The 22,070-nt window shown below is 45.3% G+C and overlaps 2 protein-coding genes across 2 annotated transcripts; one reads left to right on the plus strand and one right to left on the minus strand.

The window, feature by feature from the left end:
- The first annotated feature begins 1,384 nt into the window (after positions 1-1,384).
- On the plus strand, positions 1,385-9,177 carry LOC119937857 (CMRF35-like molecule 6). The gene is made up of 4 exons (XM_038757519.1): positions 1,385-1,468; positions 3,616-3,948; positions 5,943-6,051; positions 8,710-9,177. Exons 1-4 carry the CDS (start codon positions 1,429-1,431, stop codon positions 8,864-8,866), a joined length of 639 nt encoding a protein of 212 aa, XP_038613447.1. The 5' UTR covers positions 1,385-1,428; the 3' UTR covers positions 8,867-9,177.
- A 1,376-nt stretch (positions 9,178-10,553) lies between these two features.
- LOC119937816 (CMRF35-like molecule 6) lies at positions 10,554-17,812 on the minus strand. The gene is made up of 6 exons (XM_038757467.1): positions 17,299-17,812; positions 15,497-15,599; positions 13,991-14,103; positions 13,028-13,065; positions 12,049-12,141; positions 10,554-10,859 (listed from the first exon to the last, which is right to left on the minus strand). The coding sequence occupies exons 1-6, from the start codon at positions 17,810-17,812 to the stop codon at positions 10,716-10,718; spliced, it is 1,005 nt and encodes a 334-aa protein (XP_038613395.1). The 3' UTR covers positions 10,554-10,715.
- Between the last annotated feature and the right edge of the window lie 4,258 nt (positions 17,813-22,070).

Genomic DNA, 22,070 nt, shown 5'->3' on the forward strand with positions numbered 1-22,070 from the left:
GGTGGCCTAGGGAGAAAACAAGCACGCTTTAGTGAACTTGCTTCCCTCTGCTGAAATGACAAAGGGCAAAGGATTATGCTTAAAACCTAGCGATTTTCTCAGGTATCGGCTGTTGGTTTGAATTAATTCATTTAATTGCTTTTATTAAGTGCTTACTGTGTGCAGAGCACTTTACTAAGTGCTTGGAAGAGGAAAATACAACAATAAACAGACACATTCCCTGTTGAATTTCTAAGGATCAGGAGTTGCAGAGGGGAGAGTAAGGAAGGTGTGTATATGGAAGAGGCAAATCATTTAACTGCTGTGCCACCTTTGGCAAGTCACCTAACTTCTCTAAGCCTGAGTTTCCTTGTCTGTAAAATGGGGATCAAATCTCCCTGGTACTTAGATTGTGAGCCCCATGTGGGATAAGAATTGTGCCATTAGCACTTTGTGATTTGCTTTGGCTCCTCAATGGGTTGGATTCCTCTGTGGGTCACTCCCATTAGGTCTGGGCACACAGGGGCAGGATGATCTATATTAGTAGCTGACATTCCGCAGGAGGACCTCAGTCCAACTCCCTGCAATTCAGTGCTCCACACTGCACCCCCACACAGAGCTGCTGCAGCAGCAGCAGAGGGAAGAGCTCCTGATGCCCAGAATTGGGTGCCCACACTTCAGACCCCCACAGAGGAAAGGACTTTTGGTCACAGAAACTAACCAGGGAGCCCTCAGTCTCAGATTTTTCAGAGCAGCTCCCGCAGAATCCTGGAAGGAGTCATCAGTCAGGTCCAGGAATCAATCAGTCAATCATATTTATTGAGCACTTACTATGTGCAGAGCACTGTACTCAGTACTTGGGAGATGAGACTAGAACAGAGTTGGTAGATGCATTCCCAGCTCACAATGAGCTCACAGTTTAGAGGGAAAGACAGACATTAATACAAATAAACTATGGAGAAGTGCTGTGGGGCTGAGGGAGGGGTGAATAAAGGGGACAAGGTGATGCAGAAGGGAGTGGGAGATAAGGAAATGAGGGCCTCTTGGAGAAGTTGTGCCTTCAATAAGGTTTTGAAGGTGGGGAGAGTGAAATAGATGAGATTAAAATAAGATAGACAAGATAGAGATCCTGAAAGTATCAAGAACCGAAGACAGCAGGAGTAGTACAATACTTGAAGGCTGGGGTTTGGTCCTTTCTTGTATTTTTGTGAAAAGAAGGGTTGTGACGTATATTAGATTGCTGGGTTTTGGCTAATTTCAGATTTCTCTCATCACCCACTTCTCCCCTCCACCGTCAGAAAGCAAGCACTGCAAGTAGATGAGGGAGAAAGATCATAAAGAGAAGTGAAAGAATTAAAATTTCATTTCTCCAGAGTAAACTAGCCCTTACCCAGAGACCCACTGTGCTTTATTTTTGCTGTCAGAAGAACAAGATTAGAAGACGAGACAATGCAACTACCTTGGGCTCTGCTTTTTTCCTTGCTACCTGGTAAGTTTGTCTGGGTCTCTGGCCCATGGAAGGCTGATCTGAGGGTGGGGGAGGAGGAAGAGTGGAGGAAATAGGTCATGGGTGAAGAGAAATGGTGGGGAATCACTGGGGATTTTTCTAAGGAGATCAGAGAAACTGTATGATGATCCCTAATTCTAGGAAATCTGTCTGAATGACTTTGATTCCCTCAGGGAACATTTGCTGAGGGGTGGGAATGAACTTTTCTCAGAGCTTGACAAGTCATATTTGGGCAGGAATCCAGATAGTAGTAGTAGTAGTAGTAGTAGTAGTAGTAGTAGTAGTAGTAATGGTAGTAGTATAAGTAGTAATAGTTGTGGTAGTAGAAGTGGTAACAGTTATAGTGATAGTAGTAATATTAGTAGTAATAGTAGTACCAGTCATAATTCTAATAATTGTGGTATTTAAGTCCTGGAGTAAATACAAGCAAATCATGTTGGACAAAATCCATGTCCCACATGGGGCTCACAGTCTTAATCCCCATTTTATAGATGAGGAACTGAGGCACAGAGAAGTGAAGTGACTTGTGACCTGCCCAAGGTCACACAGCAGACAAATGGCAAAGCTGGGATTAGAACCCATATCCTTCCGACTCCCAGGCCCATGTTCTAGCCATTAGGCCATGCTGATTCTAGTACCAGTATTACCAATACTAGTAATAGTGGTAGCAGTGGTAGCAATAGTAGCAGTAGTAGTCGTATCGGTTTGCAGATGAAGTGCTGGATAGGGATACACAAGTGAGACTTAGACACAGTTCCTGGCCCTCCAGGGACTCCAGATCTAAAAATAAGGTAGAGAAGGGATTGGTGGCAGATAGGAAAATGGCATAAATACTAAACAATATAAAAGAAAAAGTTCAATACCAAACTAGTCCAGTGGTCTAGAGGACCTGTTGGGGCATCAAGATGAAGCCACCCAGATCAGACCTTGTCCACAAAGGGAAAGAGGAGAATTTTTGATGCCAGTTACCTTGAAACTAGAAAGGAACTGGGGGAAAAGCGGGCATTGAGGAGGGACTGAAAGGGGTTAAGAATCCACCCAGTGGGGAAGGGGGTTTCCAGTTAAATAAAGCCAGGATCGTTGAAGGCCACAAGGTGGGAAATGAGGAGCAGAATGGGAGCTCGGTAGGACCAGGGGTGGCTGAGGGGAGAGATTTGGCAGTGGAGAGAGGATAATAATAAAAATGATGGCATTTATTAAGCCCTTACTATGTGCAAAGCACCGGATCCGTTAAGTGGGTGTGACATGGGCACTGTAGCGGAAGAATCTGATGGTAAGAATGAGGTAGAAAAGAGAGAGCGAGAGAGAGAGGAATAGGATTCTATGAATAAGCATTTGAAATGACGAAAGGACAACAGGCAGAAAGGCAGAAAAGGGAAACAGAACTGGGCAAAGAAGTGGGTGTGGAGAGGGGCAGGTGTGGGAAGAAGATGGTAAAGATCGATTTGGGGGCATGGTGGTCCAGGGAGAAAACAAGCACGCTTCAGTGTATTTGCTTCACTTTGCTGAAATGACAAAGTTCAGGATTATGCTGAAAATCTTGCAAGATTCTGGGTTTCTGGTGTTGGTTTGAATGTCCCAGGGACAGAAACTGCAGAAGGGAGAGAAGGGGTGGTGTGCCAGCACTTCGAACAGTGCTTTGCACATAGTAAGCACTTAACAAATGCCATTATTATTATTATTATTATTATTATTATGTGAGAGAGGCAAATCATTTAACTGCTGTGTGACCTTGGGCAAGTCACGTAATTCCTCTGTGCCTGAGTTTCCTCATAGGTAAAACAGGGATCAAATCTGCCACATATTTAGATTTAGTTTCTGACCCTGTGTGGGACAGGAACTGTCACTAGCATTTCATGGCTTTCTTTGGCTCCTCAATAGGTTGAATTCCTCTGTGGGTCACTCCCTTTATCCCCGTCAGAGTTCCTGAAGTCCAGGCCCAGGCTTCAACCTCTTGGATGCCCAGCCTGTCCTTCTACCTGATGGCAGTTTCCATAATTCAGCTGGCTCCCCCAGTGTACAGAGTCCAATGGGGGCCCCATTCCTTTGGGCCTGGTACACTCAAGGAACCAGAACCCCCTCCCCCATCAGAGTGTGAGGAGATGGGGACACGGGGTTGTGTTTTCTAGGCTGTTTTCCAGTGAGAGACTTCACGGAGGTGAAGGGCATCGTGGGAGGATCCCTGAGTGTGCAGTGCCCATATGAAGAGAAACACAGGATGCATGGGAAATCCTGGTGCAAAGAACCCAATCTGGATTTATGTATCACCATGGTTGAAACCAACGGGTCAGAGGGAGAGGTGAAGAAGGGACGAGTATCCATCAGAGACAATCACTACAACCGCATCTTCACAGTGACCTTGGAGAACCTGACAGCAGATGATGCTGCCTCTTATGTCTGTAGGATTGACAAAACCTTTAGCTTTGTACCCCTGTTGTGGTTTACAGTGTCTATCTCCCAAGGTGAGAGTCCTTTACTCCTGGCACCAGGGGTCCTGAATCTGTACTGTTTGCCCTACCCAACCTGTACAAGGAATAGTTCAGTGCTCAAGCCCCTGGCTTATTCTCACTGTGTGTATTTGGGTGCAGGAGAGAGTGGGGATATGAATACATGTGTAGGAAGTTACTTGTTGGTACTCATGTCTACTCATGTCTGGGAAATGTGTGGATGTATGCAAATGTTTGTGCATACCCAATACTTATGTGTACATATGTGTTTGTGCGTGAGTGAATACATGAACTTAGCCTTAAAGCACTCAATCCTAGTTTACCTCACTGCTCTCCTACTACAACCCAGCCAATATACTTCCCTCTAATGCCAACCTACTCACTGTTCCTCAATCTCATCCACCTCACCAATGACAACTCGACCATGTCCTGTCTCTGACCTGGAACATCCTCCTTCTTCATATCCGAGCGCTTAGTACAGTGCTTTATACACAGTAAGTGCTCAATAAATACGATTGAATGAATGAATCTGACAAAGCCATATTAAAATCCCATCTCCTCCAAGAGGCCTTCCCTGACTAAGCCCTCATTTCCTCTTCTCCCAGTCCTTTCTGTGTTGCCCTGGCACTTTTATTCACCCCTCCCTCATCCCCACAGCACTTAAAGAAAATACCCGTGATTTATTCATTTATATTAATCTCTCTATCTCCCTCTAGACTGTAAACTCGTTGTGGGCAGGGAACAAGTCTATCAGCTCTGTTATACTGAAATCTCCCAAGTGCTTAGTACTGTGCTCTGCACACAGTAACCATTCAATAAATGTGACTGATTGTGTGTGTGTGTGTGTGTGTGTGTGTGTGTGTGTGTGTGTGTGAATTTGAGGCTGTGCATTTAGACTGTGAGCTCCATATGCACATCTAATTCTTTTATATCTTCCCCAGCACAGTACAGCGCTTTGACACATAGAAAGAATAATAGACCCCCCCCCCCCAAATTGATTATTGTTATTATTTTTATTAGTAGTAATGATATTCTAAAACAGGTGAGTTGAGTTTTTCAGAACCAAGACTTTTCTTTTATCTAACCAGGACTAACTAGCTATGAACCAGAGAGTGGGGTGAGGGGATTGTGGGATCTATAAAGTCTGAGCACTGAGAAGCCTACACTAATATGCTAAAAATCTATGTATGGCACCCACGCCTCTTCCCACTCTGGTATTAATGTGCCTGAGGAGGCTGATTTTTGGACTAACCACCTTATGAATACTTAGAAATAAGCTCCCTCTAGGCTGTAAGCTCATACAGGGCAAAGAAAGTGCTATACCAACTGGGTTGTACTGTACTCTCCCAAGTGCTTAGTTCGGTGCTCTGCACACAGTAAGTGCTCAATAAATATGATTGAATAATACAGCATTTGTAAAGCACTTATTGAGTGCCGAGCACTGTTCTAAGCACTGAGGTACATTATCAGGTTGTCCCACGTGGGGCTCACAGTCTTAATCCCCATTTCACAGATGAGGTAACTGAGGCACAGAGAAGTTAAGTGACTAGTCTAAAGTCACTCAACAGACAAGTGGCGGAACTGGGATTAGAACAAATGTTCTCTGACTCCCAAGCCCATGCTCTTTCCACTAAGCCACACAGCTTCATAAATTGCAAAGATGAGTGCTTGAAGGCCAAAGCAAGGCTTGGGTGCTCCCCTCTCCCCATGTCCCCCCAAACCCAGAGTAGATAGCAGAGAAGGAATCTTTCAGGTTCTGTTGGAGCAGGTGGGGTCACAAACACTTAGCATCCCACCAGGTCCTGCCCATCCCTATGCTCGCTCCCTGTTCTTCCTCTAATTCACTGTGGTCCCTCCTCCCCCATCCCTGCTGCCACCCTTCATAGACACCCTGCTCTGGGGGGACCCCAAACCCCCTGAAATGTAGAGCTGGCAGTGGGCTGGAAGGCTAAGAAGAGCCGGTCAGGGGGAAGAGTGACTCATGTTGTGGTTGCAATTTGTGTGTTTAGAAACAGTGGTGAACACAAGCAAGGCAGCAACATCGACTGCTGAAATAACAAACACTACACAAGGGTTACTGGACAGGAGTTTGCCTAACGACAAAGACTCTTCTAGGAGGTAAGGAGAATAGAACAGCAGTTCCTTGGTCTCATTAATTCATTTTTTCATTCAATCGTATTTGTTGAGCATTTACTGTGTGCAGAACACTTACTAAGTGCTTGGGAGAGTACAGTGCAAAAGTAAATAGTGGCATTCCCTACCCACAAAGAGCTACAGTCTAGAGGTGGGGAGACAGACATCAGTACAAATAAATAAAATTTCAGGTATGTACCTAACTGCTGTGGGGCTGGGAAGGGGGAAGAGCAAAGGGAGCAAGTCAGAGTGATGCAGAAAGGAGTGGGAGTTGAGAAAAAGTGGGGCTGAGTCTGGGAAAGCCTCCCTCATGAAAGAGATGTGTCTTCAGTAAGGCTTTGAAGCGGGGAAGAGTAGTTGTCTGTCAGATTAGAGGAGGGAGGGCATTCCAAGTCCGAGGCAGGACGTGGGTTAGGAGTCTGCAACAAGACAGGTGAGATGGAAGCACCGTGATAAGGTTAGCACTAGAGAAGCGAAGTGTGTGGGCTGGGATGTAGAATCGAAGTGAGGTAGGAGGGGGCAAAGTGACTGAGTGCTTTAAAGCCAATGGTGAGTACTTTTTGTTGATTATCGAGGTGGATGGGCTACCACTGAAATTTTTTGAGGAGTGGGGAGATGCGTAAAATAAAAATGCCATTATTATTATTATTTATTCATTCATTCAATCATATTTATTGAGCCCTTAATGTGTGCAAAGCACTGTACTAAGCACTTGGGAGAGTACAATATAACAATAAACAGACACATTCCCTGCCTACAATATGCTCATAATTCAGATGGGAAAGAGACATTAACGTAAATAAAGAAATTACAGATAATGTACTTAAGTGCACAATCAATCAATAGTATTTATTGAGCACTTACTATGTAGACTCAATCAATTGATCAGTGGTATTTATTGCGCACTTAATGTAAGCAGAGCACTGTTCTAAGCACTTGGGAGAGGATAGTACAACAATTAGCAGACACATTCGCTGGCCACGCAGAGCACTGTACTAAGCGCCTGTGAGAATATAGTGCAACAGAATTAGTGGTCATGTTCCCTGCCCGTAATGAACTTACAGTCTAGAGGACTATGCTTCCCAACCCCGGCCACCTAACACACACACACACACACACACACACTCTCTCTCTCTCTCTCTCTCTCTTTCTCTCTCTCTCTCTCTCTCTCTCTCTCTCTCTCTCTCTCTCTCTGTCTCTCTCTCACTCACTCACTCACTCGTCTCGTCCTGGGTGAAAAATAATTGATCAAGGAGTGGGAATGTCACTCTCCTCTTCTACTTCCCGAGTCAGGGATCCAGTCCATTCATCCCGCTATTGGTCATAGCCACTGGATCCCTCCCTCTTCAGTCACCTCTGATCTGCCAAATATAAAATTCAGTTCCAGAGCCATAAGTCTTTAGCACATCAGTGACAGAAAAAAACACCCCTCAGAGTGGTTTGCCATTTCTTGTCTCACGCTGTCCAGTCATCTCTGACCCATAGCAGCTCCGTGGACACATGTCTCCCAGAACGCCCTACCTCCGTCTGCAATCATTCTGGTAGGGGATCCATAGAGTTGTCAATCTACCATTTTTGCTATCTCCTCCTATCTCCTTTTCCCACAGAGGACTCGACTGGGGGGAGGGTGTGTGTGTGTGTGTGTGTGTGTGTGTGTAGATTACAATCTCTTCTGATGTTAAAGCACAGTAGTATTTTCTTCAGCGGCCAGCTTTCTGCTTTCCTACTTTAAAAAAAGGAATACATCCTTGAGGCATAGCTGATTCCTTGTCTTCCTGGGGGTTTTGACCTTTAAGATTACCACTTAGGGATTCTGAGAAATCAACCCCCAATAGCTGGAAGACCCCAGAAGTCATATTAAACTGGTTTGTGGAGTGATTCCAGGACTCTCATCTGATTCTCTCACCTGAGGGAGGGAGTGATGTTGATGATGATGGTGAAGGGTGGGCCACACCCTTTCAAGGAAATCTTCCCAGGCTCTGAAGAGCCAAATCTCATGGAAAGAGCACAGGCTTCAGAGTCAGAGGACCTGGGTTCAAAACCCAGCTCTGTTCCTTCTCTGCTGCGTGACCTTGGCCAAGTCACTTCACTTCTCTGTGCCTCAGTTTCTTCACCTGAAAAATGGGAATTAAATACTACTCCCTCCTACTTAGGCTGAGTCCTATATGGAACAGAGACTCTGGACAACCTGAATAGCTTGTATCCTAAGACAAGTCACTAAACATCCCTGTTTCTCATATCTCATCTGTAAAATGTGGAGTAAGTCTCTGAGCTCCATATGGGACATGGATTGTGTCCAACCTGATTATTTTGTATTTACCCCAGTACTTAGTACAATGCTTGACATATAGCAAATGCTTAACAAATGCCATATAAAAAAATCCACCCCAGAACTTTATACAGCACCTGGAACTAGTAAGTATTTAATATAAAATAATATTAATAATTTGGGGGATCACTGTACTTTCAGAATTCTAGATTGTGAGCTCATTATGGGCAAGTAATGTGTCTGTTGTTGTACTCTTCCAAATGCTTAGTAAAGTGCTTTGTGCACAGTAACCGCTCAATAAATATAATTGAATGAATGGACTGACTGGCACTTTGAGACTTTCCAGCTGAGGGAATCTCAATCCTTATCCCCAGATCTCTTCCACACAGGTCGTCTCTCAGCAACATCTTTGTGGTCCTGATCTTCCTCACCAGCTTGAAGATGCCCATTTTCCTGAGCTTGGTCTCAGTGGCCATCTGGATGAAGATATTGCAGAGGAGTCAGAGGGCAGCGAGTGCCGGTCACCACTGAGGAGCTCATGCTTTCCGCCCCAGCGTCCAGCGACAGAGCCCAAGGTTCCGGAGGCTCAATGAGCAGAGCCTGCATCATCTGACAACCTGCTTCCAAGGAGGGTGGGGAGGGCTGGGGCTGGATCACCCAAACTGGGCATCTCTCCAGATGTTCTCCACAGGACAGTGTGGAAAGCAGCAAGCAGCAGGGACCCTAACCACCCAAGACTAACCTCTGCCTGGGCCCAAGAATAGGCCAACCCTATTCTTTGGAAGGCAAAGGTGAAGCCAACTCGCTAAAATGCACAACGGTCGATAGATTCAGAATAAACACTGACACCAATTGGCCTCTAGACATTCTGTATGAGCTTTTTCTCTGTCATCCCTCAGCACCTTAAATTGGTTTCTCTCACCTTCCTTTCAAGTGGATTTTTTTTATAACCCACTCCAGTGGAAAAACAGTTCCTGCAGGTATGGCTTTTTTTAAAAAAATCCTCAATTCTAAATATTTAGATATTTTAAGAACAGAGGGGAGTCAAGAATTAGGAAACTAGATCACTTCATCAAGGGTATTTATTGAGTGTTTACCATGGGCAGAGCACTGTAATAAGCGCTTGGGAGAGTACAGTATTACAGAGTTAGTAGCATTTAATAGGATTAATAGCATCTTCTGAACACTGGAACAAGAACAGAAGAAACTCTAGATGCCAAGCAATCTTTTCTTCCTTTGCCTAGAATTCCTCTCAGAGTTATTCATTCTCAGAGTTGATGAAAAGTTACCCTTTTCTTTCATGTTATCTGTTCAGCACTTTCCATGGGCCAGGCACTGTACTAAACACTGGGCAAATTGGAAACAGCCTGTATGTCTTAATAATCCCTGGATTATCTTTCTAAAATGTTGTTCAGCATATGCATTTTCCACTCCCCCAAAGCCCCAATATTTAACCATTTATCTTTACATTAAAACAAAAACCTCTGAACTTTGGCTTCAAGGATCTCTATCAGCTCAGTCCCTCTTTCTTCTCAGTTCCCTCTACCCATTGCCCAGCTTGCCATCTTTGTTCCTCTCCAGTTAGCCTTCTTACTTGACCTTGCTCTCAAATGGGTACAAGATAGGTGTGTGTCTAACTAGAGAATGACCCAACACTGTTCATAAAGTCACATTTATTGTTGTACTCTCCCAAGCACTCAGTACAGTGCTCAGCACGCACTGTACTTGGACTACCTTGGACTCCCTCCCCTTCCAACTTTTGTAGATCACTGCTCTCCCCATCTTCTAACACCTCCAACCTTGTCTACATCCTGCCTCTGGCCTGGAACTCTCTCTCCCTTCACAGATGCCAGACCAGCGCTCTTCTGATCTTCAAAGTCTTGTTAAAACCACAGCCCCTCCAAGAAGCCTCCCCGGACTAAGACTGCATTTCCGCCTACGCCAACTCCCTTCTGAGCCACCTGTGCACTGGATCTGAATCCGTCAAGCCCTTGATATTCACCCCACCCTAAGAGCACTTAAGTACATATCCATAATTTATATTACTGTCTGTCTCCCCCTCAAGACTATAAGCTCCTTGTGGGCAGAGATAATATCTACCCATTCTGTTATACTTTCCCAACTCCTTAGTACAGTGCTCAATAAGTATTACTGATTCATTGATTTCTCTGAAGAGTAGACGCTTAATAAATATCATTTGTTGATTGATTAGGCTAAAAGTTCTCTGAAGGCAGGACCAAACCATGTTCATTTTTACACAGGATGATACTAGCCCTGAGAGATAACCCCTCTGCTGGAGAGCATGAAGCGTGAAGAGAAGAAAATGAACTCAGGAACTGAAGCTGGAATAGAATGTGAGACAGGTACCAGAGGCTGCAGTCTAAATCTTCTTTATTTCAATATAGTCTGTTTCCTCGGTGTGTTCCTGCTTGGAGATCCAAGGTGACAAGTTGCTAGAGGTGGTGGCTGCGTTGAAACGGGAAAGAGACAATGTGACGTAGTTATCCTCTTCCCTGATGGATGCCTGTGGGTGAAATCAGCAGAAGGGTCAGAGATTCACTGTGGGACCACCAGAGGGATTTAGAACTCTCCTTCATCTTTGTTTAATGGGAAAACTCCACTATGTGGGGCCCGGGAGTTGGTCTTCCACAAGAAAGCGTTTGTTCTGCCACCCGTGTTCTATGTGACCTTGAGCAAGTCACTTCACTTCTCTGTACCTCAGTTCTCTCATCTGTAAAATGAGGATTAAGACTGTGAGCCCCATGTGGGATCTGGACTGTGTCTAACCTAATTAGCTTGTGTCTACCCCAGCGTTTAGTACAGTGCCTGGCACGTAGTGAGTGCCAAATACCATTAAAAAAAATTGCAGTTCTCTGAGCCCTGATGCTCTGGGAACTTCTGGGAGCAGTTGACCAAAGGGAAACCCAGTGAAGTGAAAGTCTATATTTAGGTTTGATGGTTTGAGGTTTTGTTCCAGGAAGAAGGAGAAGTTGTAGCTACGACATGGGTGAAGCAGACTGTAATTCAACAAAGCATTCTGCTCTAGTTTGGTGTGTTTTGGGGATTTGCTCATTAACAGCTTCACATCCAGAAATATAAAAATAAATCAGTGGCCACTATCAGTGGGTCCTTATATTCAAGAACACATTTTGGTGGTGCTTCCCTAACCTGTAATTTATTTTCGTGTCTGTATCCCCTGGTAGTCAGGCATACATATAAATAAATTGTGGATATGTACGTATGTGCTGTGGGGCTGAGGGAAGAGTGAACAAAGGCTTCAAATCCCAGTTCAGAGGCAACCATGTACAAGAAGAGAAAATGAGGACTCAGTCAGGGAAGGTCTTTTGAAGGAGGTTTGCTTTTAATAAGGGTTTGAAGGTGGGGAGAGTGATTGTCTGTCGGATATGAGGAGGGATGGTGTTTCAGGCCAGAGGCAGGACATGAGTGAGAAGTCAGTGGCGAGATAGAGGAGATCGAGGTTCAGTGAGTAGATTGGCATTCAAGGAGTGAAATGTGCAGGCTACATGGTAATAGGAAATCAGCAAAGTGGGAGCAAGATTAAACGCTTTGAAGCCAGTGCTAAGGAGTTTCTGTCTGATGTGAAGGTGGATGGGCAACCCCTGGAGGTTCTTGAGGAGAGGGGAAACATGGACTGAACAGTTTAGAATGAAGCATTAGAGCGAACGCATTGAGAGACAGTCTCCAGGACATACCTCTGGGTCACTGCCAGGTGATTTCATCATTCGGGCTTTTGATTGCAACTCCAGATTTTCGTGACAAAGATCATCCACCGTCCTCTCTGGAACCTGTAGCCAGGACAGTCTGTGGTTGGTTGCTCACTCCCTTGCTACTCTTGTATCGTACTCTTCCAAGCGCTTAATACAGTGTTCTCAATAAATACCATCAGTTGATAGCTCCCCTCTAGACTGTAAGCTTGTTGTGGGTGGGGAATCTATCTATTTGTTGTTATTTTGTACTCTCCCAAGTGCTTAGTACAGTCTCTGCACACAGTAAATGCTCAATAAATACTGACTGACTGACTGCCCAGGTTTGAGCGGTCACTGGAGAGAGAGTCTCTTTCCCCTGGCTGACTGAGACCTCCCTTCTGCCCCTATTCCTTCTCCCTCCACTGTCTTAGACACTCACCAACTTGACCTCTGGGCAAGGGTAGGCTTCTGAACTAGTGGAAAGAGCATAGGCCTGGGAGTCAGAGGACCTGGGTTCTAATCCTGCCTCCACTACTTGTCTGCTGGGTGACCTTGGGCAAGTCACTTCACTTCTCTGTGTCTCAGTTTCCTCATTTATAAAATGGTGATTAAACCCCCCTCCTTCTGACTTGAACTTTGAGCCCCAGGGGCTTGTAAGGGAATGGGAAAAGAGGATATGAGGGCTTAGTTAAGGAAGGCCTTTTGGAGGAGATGCGTTTTTAATCATGTTTAGAAGTTGGGGAGGGTGATCATCTGTCAAATGTGAAGAAGGAGCTTCTTCCAGGCCAGAATACAGGGGCTGTGTTCAACCCGATTAACACATCTACCTCAGCGCTTAGATCAGTGCTTGACACAAAGTAAGAGCTTAGCAAACACCATTATCATTACTATTATCATCATTATTATTATTATTATTTTGCCACCCGAGTCTTCCTCTAACTCCGTTCTCGGCAACTTCACTTCCCAGGAATTACATCTTTCTTACCTGATTGGGTCCTAGAAGCGTCTTTCGTTTCCCGTCACCTAACAGTAACAGAGAAAAATGAGGAACTAGAAACCTCACATCATGATCATTGCTATTTTTGACCCACGCAGAGCAAGGGCTATCAAATCTCACACAGAGACTCAACAGGAGAGAGGGAATGATGAGAGGTGGAGGGGGGTAATTCCCCCTGGGGCAGTTGGGGAAACTGCCCAGGGCCCTTCTTCCTATCCCTGAAGACTTTGTATGCTTCCAGCATGGGGAAGAGAACCAGAATGGCTACAAAAGAGCCCTGACTTCCAGATTTGGGACTGTAAATATGCCGGAGGGGAGCATAGCTCTTCCTCAAGGATTCTCGTTCTGGTACTACAAGTCCCAGAAATATCTGGGGGTTTGGGCTTTTCTCCTGCCCCTATTGTCAAATTCACCTATTGTCAAATTCACCTATTGTCAAATTCACCTACAACAGAGAAAGGCCCCCAATATGGCATTCTGTCCTGGGGCCACAAGAAGTGGTGTGGCCTAGTGGATAGAACATGGGTCTGGGATTCTAATTGCGGCTCCTCCACTTGTCTGCTGGTTGACCTCGGACAAGTCACTTCACTTCTCTGGGCCTCAGTTACCTCATCTGGAAAATGGGGATTAAGACTGTGAGCCTCATGTGGGTCAACCTGATCCTGATTACCTTGTATCAACTCCAGTGCTTACAACAGTGCTTGGCACATAGTAAGCACTTAACAAATACCATTATTATTATCATTACTTCACTTCTCTGGGCCTCAGTTACCTCATCTGGAAAATGGGGATTAAGACTGGGAATCTTATGTGGGCCAGGGACTGTGTCCAAACTGATTATCTTGCATCTATCCCAGTGCTTAGTACAGCACTTGGCAGCACTTAACAAATACCGCAGTTATTATTATTATTATTATTGACCCATTCAGGCCCCAGAAACCTACCACTCACCCTTTTTCCTTCTCAGCACCACTCTCCAGCTCAGAAGGGAGACCCCCACCACCAAGAGTGATAGCACAATCAATAAGAAGGGCAGCAGGATTTCAGGTCTTTGGAAGCCTGATCTGGAAAGGAAAAGAAAAGCTTATGCAGCCATTGCTGTGCATTCTCTTTATCCCTCTATTCATTCAATCATTCAATAGTATTTATTGAGCACTTACTGTGTGCAAAGCACTACACTAAGCACGTGAGAGAGTGTAACAGAACAATAAACACACATTCCCTCCCCACAACAAGCTTACCTTCACATTAAACAGAAATTCCTTCCTAGTGGCTTCTGCTCTAGTGGAAAGAGCACAGGCCCAGAAGCCAGAGGACCTGGGTTCTAATCCTGACTCCACCTCTTGTCTGCTGGGTGACCTTAGGCAAGTCACTTCACTTCTCAGTTTCCTCATCTATAAAATGGTGATTTAATCCCCTTTCCCTCTGATTTAGCAGCATGGCTCAGTGAAAAGAGCATGGGCTTGGGAATCAGAGGCCATGGGTTCAAATCCCAGCTCTGCCAATTGTCAGCTGTGTGGCAAGTCACGTAACTTCTCTGTGCCTCAGTTACTTCATCTGTAAAATGAGGATTAAGACTGTGAGTGCCACGTGGGACAACCTGATCACCTTGTATCCTCCCCAGCACTGAGAACAGTGCTTTGCACATAGTAAGCGCTTAACAAACACCATCATCATTATTATTATTATCAGCCCTCTTCATCCTCTACGCCCCACTTGCATTCTTGGTTGCTCCAGTTTGTAAACTCCCTGTGGATAGGAATTATGCCTACTCTACTGTGCTTCCCTCTCCCAAGCGTTTAGTCTGGTGCTTTGCACTCAGTAAGCGCTCCATAAATACTAGTGATTGATTGGTTCCTGAGCTCATCTAGTTGGTACCCAGGGCTGCTGCTGGAGTAGCCCTTGGCATCGATGTGGACCCCACCCTGACTGTCTACTGACAAGACCTATGAGTTCTAATCCCAGCTCTACCACTTGCCTGATGTGTGATCTTGGACAAGTCATTTCACTTCTCTGTGCCTCAGTTCCCTCATCCATAAAATGGGGTTTCAAAGCCCATTCTCCCTCCTCCTTAGACTGTTAGCCCCATGTAGAACAAGGATGGTGCCTGGTCTGATTGTATTATATGTATGCCCGTGCTTAGAACAGTGCTTGGCACATAATAAGTACTTAAAAATACCATTATTATTAGTAGTAATAATAATAATAACAACAGTAATAATAATAATAATAACAACGCTACTACTGTTACTACTGCTGTTACAGCTCACACTCTTAGTCCCCATTTTACAAATGAGGGAACTGAGGCCCAGAGAAGTTAAGTGACTTGCCTAAGGTCAAACAGCAGACACATGGTGGAGCTGGGATTAGAACCAGGTCTTTCTGACTTCCAGGGCTATGCTCTATCCACTAAGCCACCCTGCTTCTCAAGTTATTTTTGTACTGAATTCTCCTTACCCAGAGGGGTGAGGAATAGAGACAGGCTCCTCACTGTCCATTCCAGGAGATCTTGTCGTCAGCGTTGAAGTTGATGGGGGTTTGGCTGTGGTCGACACATTCCCTAAAATTTAAAATCAGACTCAGTACTTCCCCATTTCCCCAGAAACTCCACAGCCTGGACTTCAAAGCATTAATCTGAGGTCACTCATACCATCCTTCCCATCTGACTTGGTTTATACCAAAAGGGAGACCAAAGTCTCCCAGAGATACAGCCAGGACCACTGAAGGGAATGGGGCATCAATTTCACATGGACATCACGCACAGGACTCTAGGACACAACCAGCCCCAGGTGAGTCCTAAGACCTCCGTATACTTCTTCCTTCAGAGGGAAGGAGAAGGAAAGCCTTCTCCAATTGGTGGAGGTGATTGCTGGGTGGTGAGGGGGAGTTAGACAGGCCTGGCAGAAAAGTGGAATCTGAAACCCACATCCAGGCATCTTAAGCTGATCCTTGTAGGGAAGCAGCGTGGCTCAGTGGAAAGAGCCCGGGCTTTGGAGTCAGAGGTCATGGGTTCAAATCCTGGCTCCGCCAATTGTCAGCTGTGTGACTTTGGGCAAGTCACTTAACTTCTCTGGGCTTCAGTTACCTCATCTGTAAAATGGGGATTAAGATTGTGAGCCCCCCGTGGGAAACCTGATCATCTTGTAACCTCCCCAGCACTTAGAACAGTGCTTTGCACATAGTAAGTGCTTAATAAATGCCATTATTATTATTACTGTGTGCCTCGGGCAAGTCACTTAACTTCTCTGTACCTCAACTCCCTCATCTGTAAAACGGGGATTAGGACTGTGAGCCCCATGTGGGACAGAGACTGAGTCCAACCCGATTATCTTGTATCTTCCCCAGTGCTTAGAACGGTGCCTGGCATATAGTAAGTGCTTAACCAATAATATAATTATTACTATTATCATCCTGACTGGCTTCTCTCTTCCCAGACCACTTGCTCTTTTAGGGACCAGACACAGTTCCTTCCACTCCATCTGAAGCATGTGATGGACACTGGGGGTTTCTCCCTCCACAAGCGGGTGGCAGAGGGTTCCGTACAAGGTTAGGGGAACTTGGCCCTTTAAAACAAAATTGTGGTATTAGTTAAGCACTTACTATGTGCCAGGCACTGTACTAAGCACTGGGGAGGATACAAGCAAATCAGATGGGACACAGTCTCTGTCCCTCGTGGGGCTCACAGTTTCAATCTCCATTTTCCGAGTGAGGGAACTGAGGCACAGAGAAGTGAAGTGACTTATTCATGGTCACACAACAGGCGAGTGGCAGAGCTGGGATTAGAACCCATGACCTTTTGACTCCTAGGCCCGTGCTCTATCTAGTACGCCATGCCAAAGTTTGGCAGATTGTGGGAGCAGATTCTCTATCTCCTAGCAGGGCCCTCTGAGAAAAGGGGGAGGAAGGCATGGTCCCTCTCTGTGCTGGAGGGAAGCCTTTATGGAGACTTCAGAAAGGTTCTGGTACAAGATGGAGAGGCCATGGGCACCTTCTGGACCCTCTTCTACTCTGGTGAGACCTCCAATTCCCCCAAAGCCCAGGCTTGATCTTCTAACCACTCCCTAGAAATTCAGTCATCCGTCTATCTCGTTGACACAGTCTCATCTCACCCATGCCTGGCTGAGATTTCCCTTGAACATGGGGACAGGATAGAAAGATCCAGACAACACACAGGTGCACACATACACATGCACACAGTTCACCCTTGCCAGGAAGCAGCAGTGAGACAAGGGAGAGAAAATAGAGAGGAAGAGTTTCACCTTGGGAGATAGACACTGTAAACCACAAGAGTAGATCTAAGTCAAAGTCTTTGACGATTCCACAGGCATATGAGCCGGCATCATCTGCGGTCAGGTTCTCCATGGTCACTGTGAACGTGTGGTACAGGTGATTGTCTCTGATGGATACTCGGCCATTCTTCACCTCTCCCTCTGACCCTTTGGTTTCAACGATGGAGGGACAGGCTAACCTATTGGGTCCTTTGCACCAGTATTTCCCACACATCCTGTGTTCCTCCTTATACAGGCACTGCACTCTTAGGGATTTTCCCATGATGCCCTTCATCTCCATGGAGTCTCTTGCCGGAAAACAGCCTGGAAAACACAATCTCAGGTTCCCATCTCCCCCAACTCTGGGGGTTCTGGGACCTGAGCAGGTGGATCCTCTACACAAATAGTCTTTAGGGACCTTCCCCTGGGTCCCAGGGAGAGGGAGGAGCCAGGGAAATGTGGTTTTGGAGCCCAGGACATGGAACTTGCAGTGAAAAATTCCCATACCCTCCTCAGAAGTAAATCCTCAGAATACTCAAACAGATTTTTCCCAGGAGTGAAGGTCAGAACTGGTCTCTCTCATCTCTGTGTCAGTCTCAATCAATCAGTAGTATTTATTAAGTGCTTACTAGGTGCAGGGTACTATACTAAGCACTTGGGAGAGCACAATACAAGAGTTGGCTGACGTGTTCCCTGCCTACAGTGAGCATGCAGTCTAGAGGGAGCATAATCCCTACTGAATTGTCCTCTGCATTTCCCCCTATATCACAGCTCCTTCCTCCGCATCAAACAGAAACTCCTTACCAATCAATCAATCATTCATATTTATTGAGCAGTAACTGTGTGCAGAACACTGTACTAAGCACTTAGGAGAGTACAATATCAAAGAGTTGGTAGACATGTCCCCTATGAGAAGCAGCGTGGCTCTGGAAAGAGCACGGGCTTGGAAATCAGAGGTCATGGGTTCAAATCCCGGCTCAGCCGCTTGTCAGCTGTGTGACTTTGGGCAAGTCACTTCACTTCTCTGTGCCTCAGTTCCCTCATCTGTAAAATGGGGATTAAGACTGTGAGCCCCACGTGGGACAACTTGATCACCTTGTATCCTCCCCAGCGCTTAGAACAGTGCTTGGCACATAGTAAGCACTTAACAAATGCCATCATTATTATTATTATTATTATTATTATTACCCACAATGAGCTCACAGTCTAGAGGGGGAAGGAGAATTTAATATAAATAATTTTAGATATGAGCTTACCGTAAGTGCTTATGATAGGTTTTAAAGCACTCACACACCTACCCACCTCCTACCTTACCTCATTGATCTCCTTCTACAATCCAGCCCACACACTTTGATCCCCTAATATGCCAACCTACTCACTGTACTTCAATCTCCTCTATCACACTGCCGATCCCTTGCCTACATCCTGCTTCTCTCCTATCCCTCCCTCTTCATATCTGACAAACGATCATTCCCCCCACTTTCAAAGCCATATTAAAAGCACATCTCCAAGAGGCTTTCCCCTCATATATAAACCCTGATTTGCTCTTCTCCCACTCCCTTCTTTTTTCACCCCTCACTCAGCCCCACAGTGGCATTTATTGATATTTAATGATGCATCCCCCCTAGACTGTAAGCTCACTGTGGGCAGGGAATATGTCTACCAACTCTGCTGCATTGTACTCTCCCTAGCACTTAGTACAGTGCTCTTTCCCAGTACGTGTTCAAAAAGTATAATTGCTTCCCTCCTCTTCTCATCCCCATCAGGTTTGTCTCCTTTAGGCTGGAGACCTAGGCTTACTCACCTGACAAGTCAAGAAGGAGCAGAGCCAGAGGTAGAAGCATTGTCTCATCACAGTACCTGTTTGGCTTATTAACCAACGACCCAGCTGGCTCTGGTTTTAAGGCAGGACAAAGCAGACCTTAAAGTTTTAAAGGTCCAAATCTCTCATGTCTCCTCTTTCTTTGTTTTTCTTCTCTGCTTCCTTTTTTTCCTATGGTCTTTCAATTCTCAACAGGGGAGTTGATCAGGAAAAAAGAAAGTTCTAAATTCCTAACGCAAAGCAATAGAAACGTGCAGGATGGTACCTTCCTCGAAAACAATCTCCTCTGCCAGACACACAGCTTGTTTTCACAAAGAAAAACACAACTTCCCAACCTATAGCCTGTCATAGTGTTTATCCCTGATTCGTAGATGTTGTTGTTCTATCTGGATCTGACCAATAGCGTCTATCTTACCCGGATGGTTGCTTTATTTGTGGTTATGTCACAACTTCTCTGTTGAGCGCGAGCATCAGGCTTGACTTTTTGGCTTTTGATGATGCCATCTAGCAAGCCGGGTTCTCTGCAGAGCTGACATCAGGGAATCAATCAATCCTATTAATCAACTGTATTTATTGATCACTTACTGTATACAGAGCACTGTACTAAGCATTAGGGAGAGTGCAATATAGTAGAGTTGGTAGACACATTTCCTGCCCACGATGAGCTTACGTCTAGGATGGGATGTAGACATTAATATAAATCAATAAATTACAAATATGTGCATAAGGGCTGTGGGCCTGAGTGAGGGGTGAATAAAGAAGGGAGTGGAAGAAGAGGAAATGAAGGCTTAGGGAAGACCTCAAGGTGATGTGCTTTTAATATGGCTTCAAAGTGGGGAGAGTGATAATCTATCGGATATAATAATAATAATAATAATGGCATTTATTAAGTGCTTACTATGTGCAAAGCACTGTTCAAAGTGCTGGGGAGGTTACAAGGTGACCAGCTTGTCCCAAGGGGGCTCACAGTCTTAATCCCCATTTTACAGATGAGGTAACTGAGGCCCAGAGAAGTTAAGTGAATTGCCCAAAGTCACACATCTGACAAGTGGCAGAGCTGGGATTTGAACCCATGACCTCTGACTCCAAATCTTGTGTTTTTTCCAGGATATGAAAAGGGAGGGTGTTCCAGGTCAGAGGCAGGACGTGGGTCAGGGATTGGAGGTGTGATATAGGAGATAGAAGTACAGTGAGTAGGTTGGCATGGGAGGAACAAAGTGTATGGTAGAACAGAGTTGATAGATACGTTCTCTGCCCACAATGATCTTACAGTCTAGAAGAAGACTTCAGAGGAGCTCAGCTACTTGGTTTAGGTGGCATACGGAGGGGAAGAAGAGAGGATGCTTGGGGAGAAGCCCAATTTTTTTATGGTATGTGTCAAGCACTTACTATGTGCCAGACACTATACTCAACACTGGAGTAGATACAAGCTAATCACCTTAGACATAGTCCATGACCCACATGGGGTTTATAGTCTTAATCCTCATTTTACGGATGAGGTAACTGAGGGACAGAGAAGTCAGGTGATTTGCCCAAAGCCACAGTGCAAACAAGTGGTGGAGCCGGGATTCAAATCCAGGTCTTATGACCCCCAGGCCCGTGTTCTTTCCACTGGGCTGTGCTACTTCTCATTTAACCCCAGGACTTCCCTCTCCTATTGTCTCCAGACCTTCCAGGGAATTCTCACCCATTTTGAGTCGGTTTTCCTGCGTTTCTCTCTTTTTGGGGGGAGACTCAGATCTTTTAAGGAACAGTAAGGGATTCTGACCCTCAGTTGATGACAGTGATCAGACACACTTTCACAGAGAGAAGACCACGACTGGTAAAGATGAATAATAATTACTGTGGTCTTTGTTAAGCACTTCCTCTGTGCCAAGCACGGGGGTGGAGACACAAAAATCAGGCTAGACACAGTCCCTGTCCCATATGAAACTCACAGTCTAAGTGGGAGAGAAAAAAGATAATGAGTCCCCACTTTCCAAGTGAGGAAACTGAGGGCAGAGAAGGGAAGTGACTTACCCAAGGCAATACAGCAAGTAAATGGGAGAATCAGGATTAGACCTGGGTCTCCTTGCTCTTTCTACTAGGCCATGCTGCTTCCCAAGAGCAAAGATTGAGAGTGTGCAGGTGGAACTGTTCAAACTACCATCACTATAATCAATTTCATCCCACAGGTTATCACTCCTAAAGCCCTCCTGGGTTTGTGGTAGAACTAAACCTGATCCACTGATTTCCACCTGAGATTCCATCACCATCCTCAATGGCCTAGTGGCTAGTGCCCAGGCCTGGGAGTCAAAAGGACCTGGCTTCTGATCCTGACTCTGCCATTTGCCCTCTGTGTAAGCTTGAGTCAGTCACTTCACTTCTCTTAGCCTCAGTGACTTTATCTGCAAAATGGGGATTAAGACTGTGAGCCCCATGTGGGACAGGGACTGTATCCAACCAGAATCACTTGCATTTATCCCAGCGCTTAGATCAGTGCCTGGCACATAGTAAGCATTTAACAATACCACAATTATTATTATTATTATTATTATTATTATTATTATTTTTGAGAAAAGAGCTTAAAATCCCTTTTTACTGCTTTGCAGAATCACACCATGAGAGGGCAGCAATAGACTTCCACGTTTCTTGAAGTCCTTATTTTGTTTGATTGTTTCATTTTTTTAGTGGTGTTTATTAAGCCCTTACTATGTTCCAGGAACTGTTCTAACTGCTGGGGTAAATACAAGTTAATCAGGTTGAACACAGTTTGTGCCCCACGTGGGGCTCACAGTCTTAATCCCCACTTTGCAGATGAGGTAACTGAGGCACAGAAGAGTTAGCGACTTGCCCAAGGTCACACAGCAGACTAGCGGAGGAGCCTGAATTAGAACCCAGATCCTTCCGACTTGTTGGCTGCCACATCACAGAACCATACTACTATTACTACAACTACTAC

The sequence above is a fragment of the Tachyglossus aculeatus genome, chromosome 15, assembly GCF_015852505.1.
Source record: "Tachyglossus aculeatus isolate mTacAcu1 chromosome 15, mTacAcu1.pri, whole genome shotgun sequence".
Taxonomy (NCBI): Eukaryota; Metazoa; Chordata; class Mammalia; order Monotremata; family Tachyglossidae; genus Tachyglossus; species Tachyglossus aculeatus.

Coding starts and splice junctions, on each gene's coding strand:
- LOC119937857 (XM_038757519.1), top strand. CDS start 1,429: ATGCAACTACCTTGGGCTCTGCTTTTTTCCTTGCTACCTG. Junction 1,469..3,615: donor GCTTTTTTCCTTGCTACCTG/GTAAGTTTGTCT, acceptor TGTGTTTTCTAG/GCTGTTTTCCAGTGAGAGAC. Junction 6,052..8,709: donor GACAAAGACTCTTCTAGGAG/GTAAGGAGAATA, acceptor CCTTATCCCCAG/ATCTCTTCCACACAGGTCGT.
- LOC119937816 (XM_038757467.1), bottom strand. CDS start 17,812: ATGGGAATTTTTCACTGCAAGTTCCATGTCCTGGGCTCCAAAACCACA. Junction 12,142..13,027: donor CGCTTCTAGGACCCAATCAG/GTAAGAAAGATG, acceptor TCCTGGCTACAG/GTTCCAGAGAGGACGGTGGA. Junction 10,860..12,048: donor CACCTGGCAGTGACCCAGAG/GTATGTCCTGGA, acceptor TTTCACCCACAG/GCATCCATCAGGGAAGAGGA.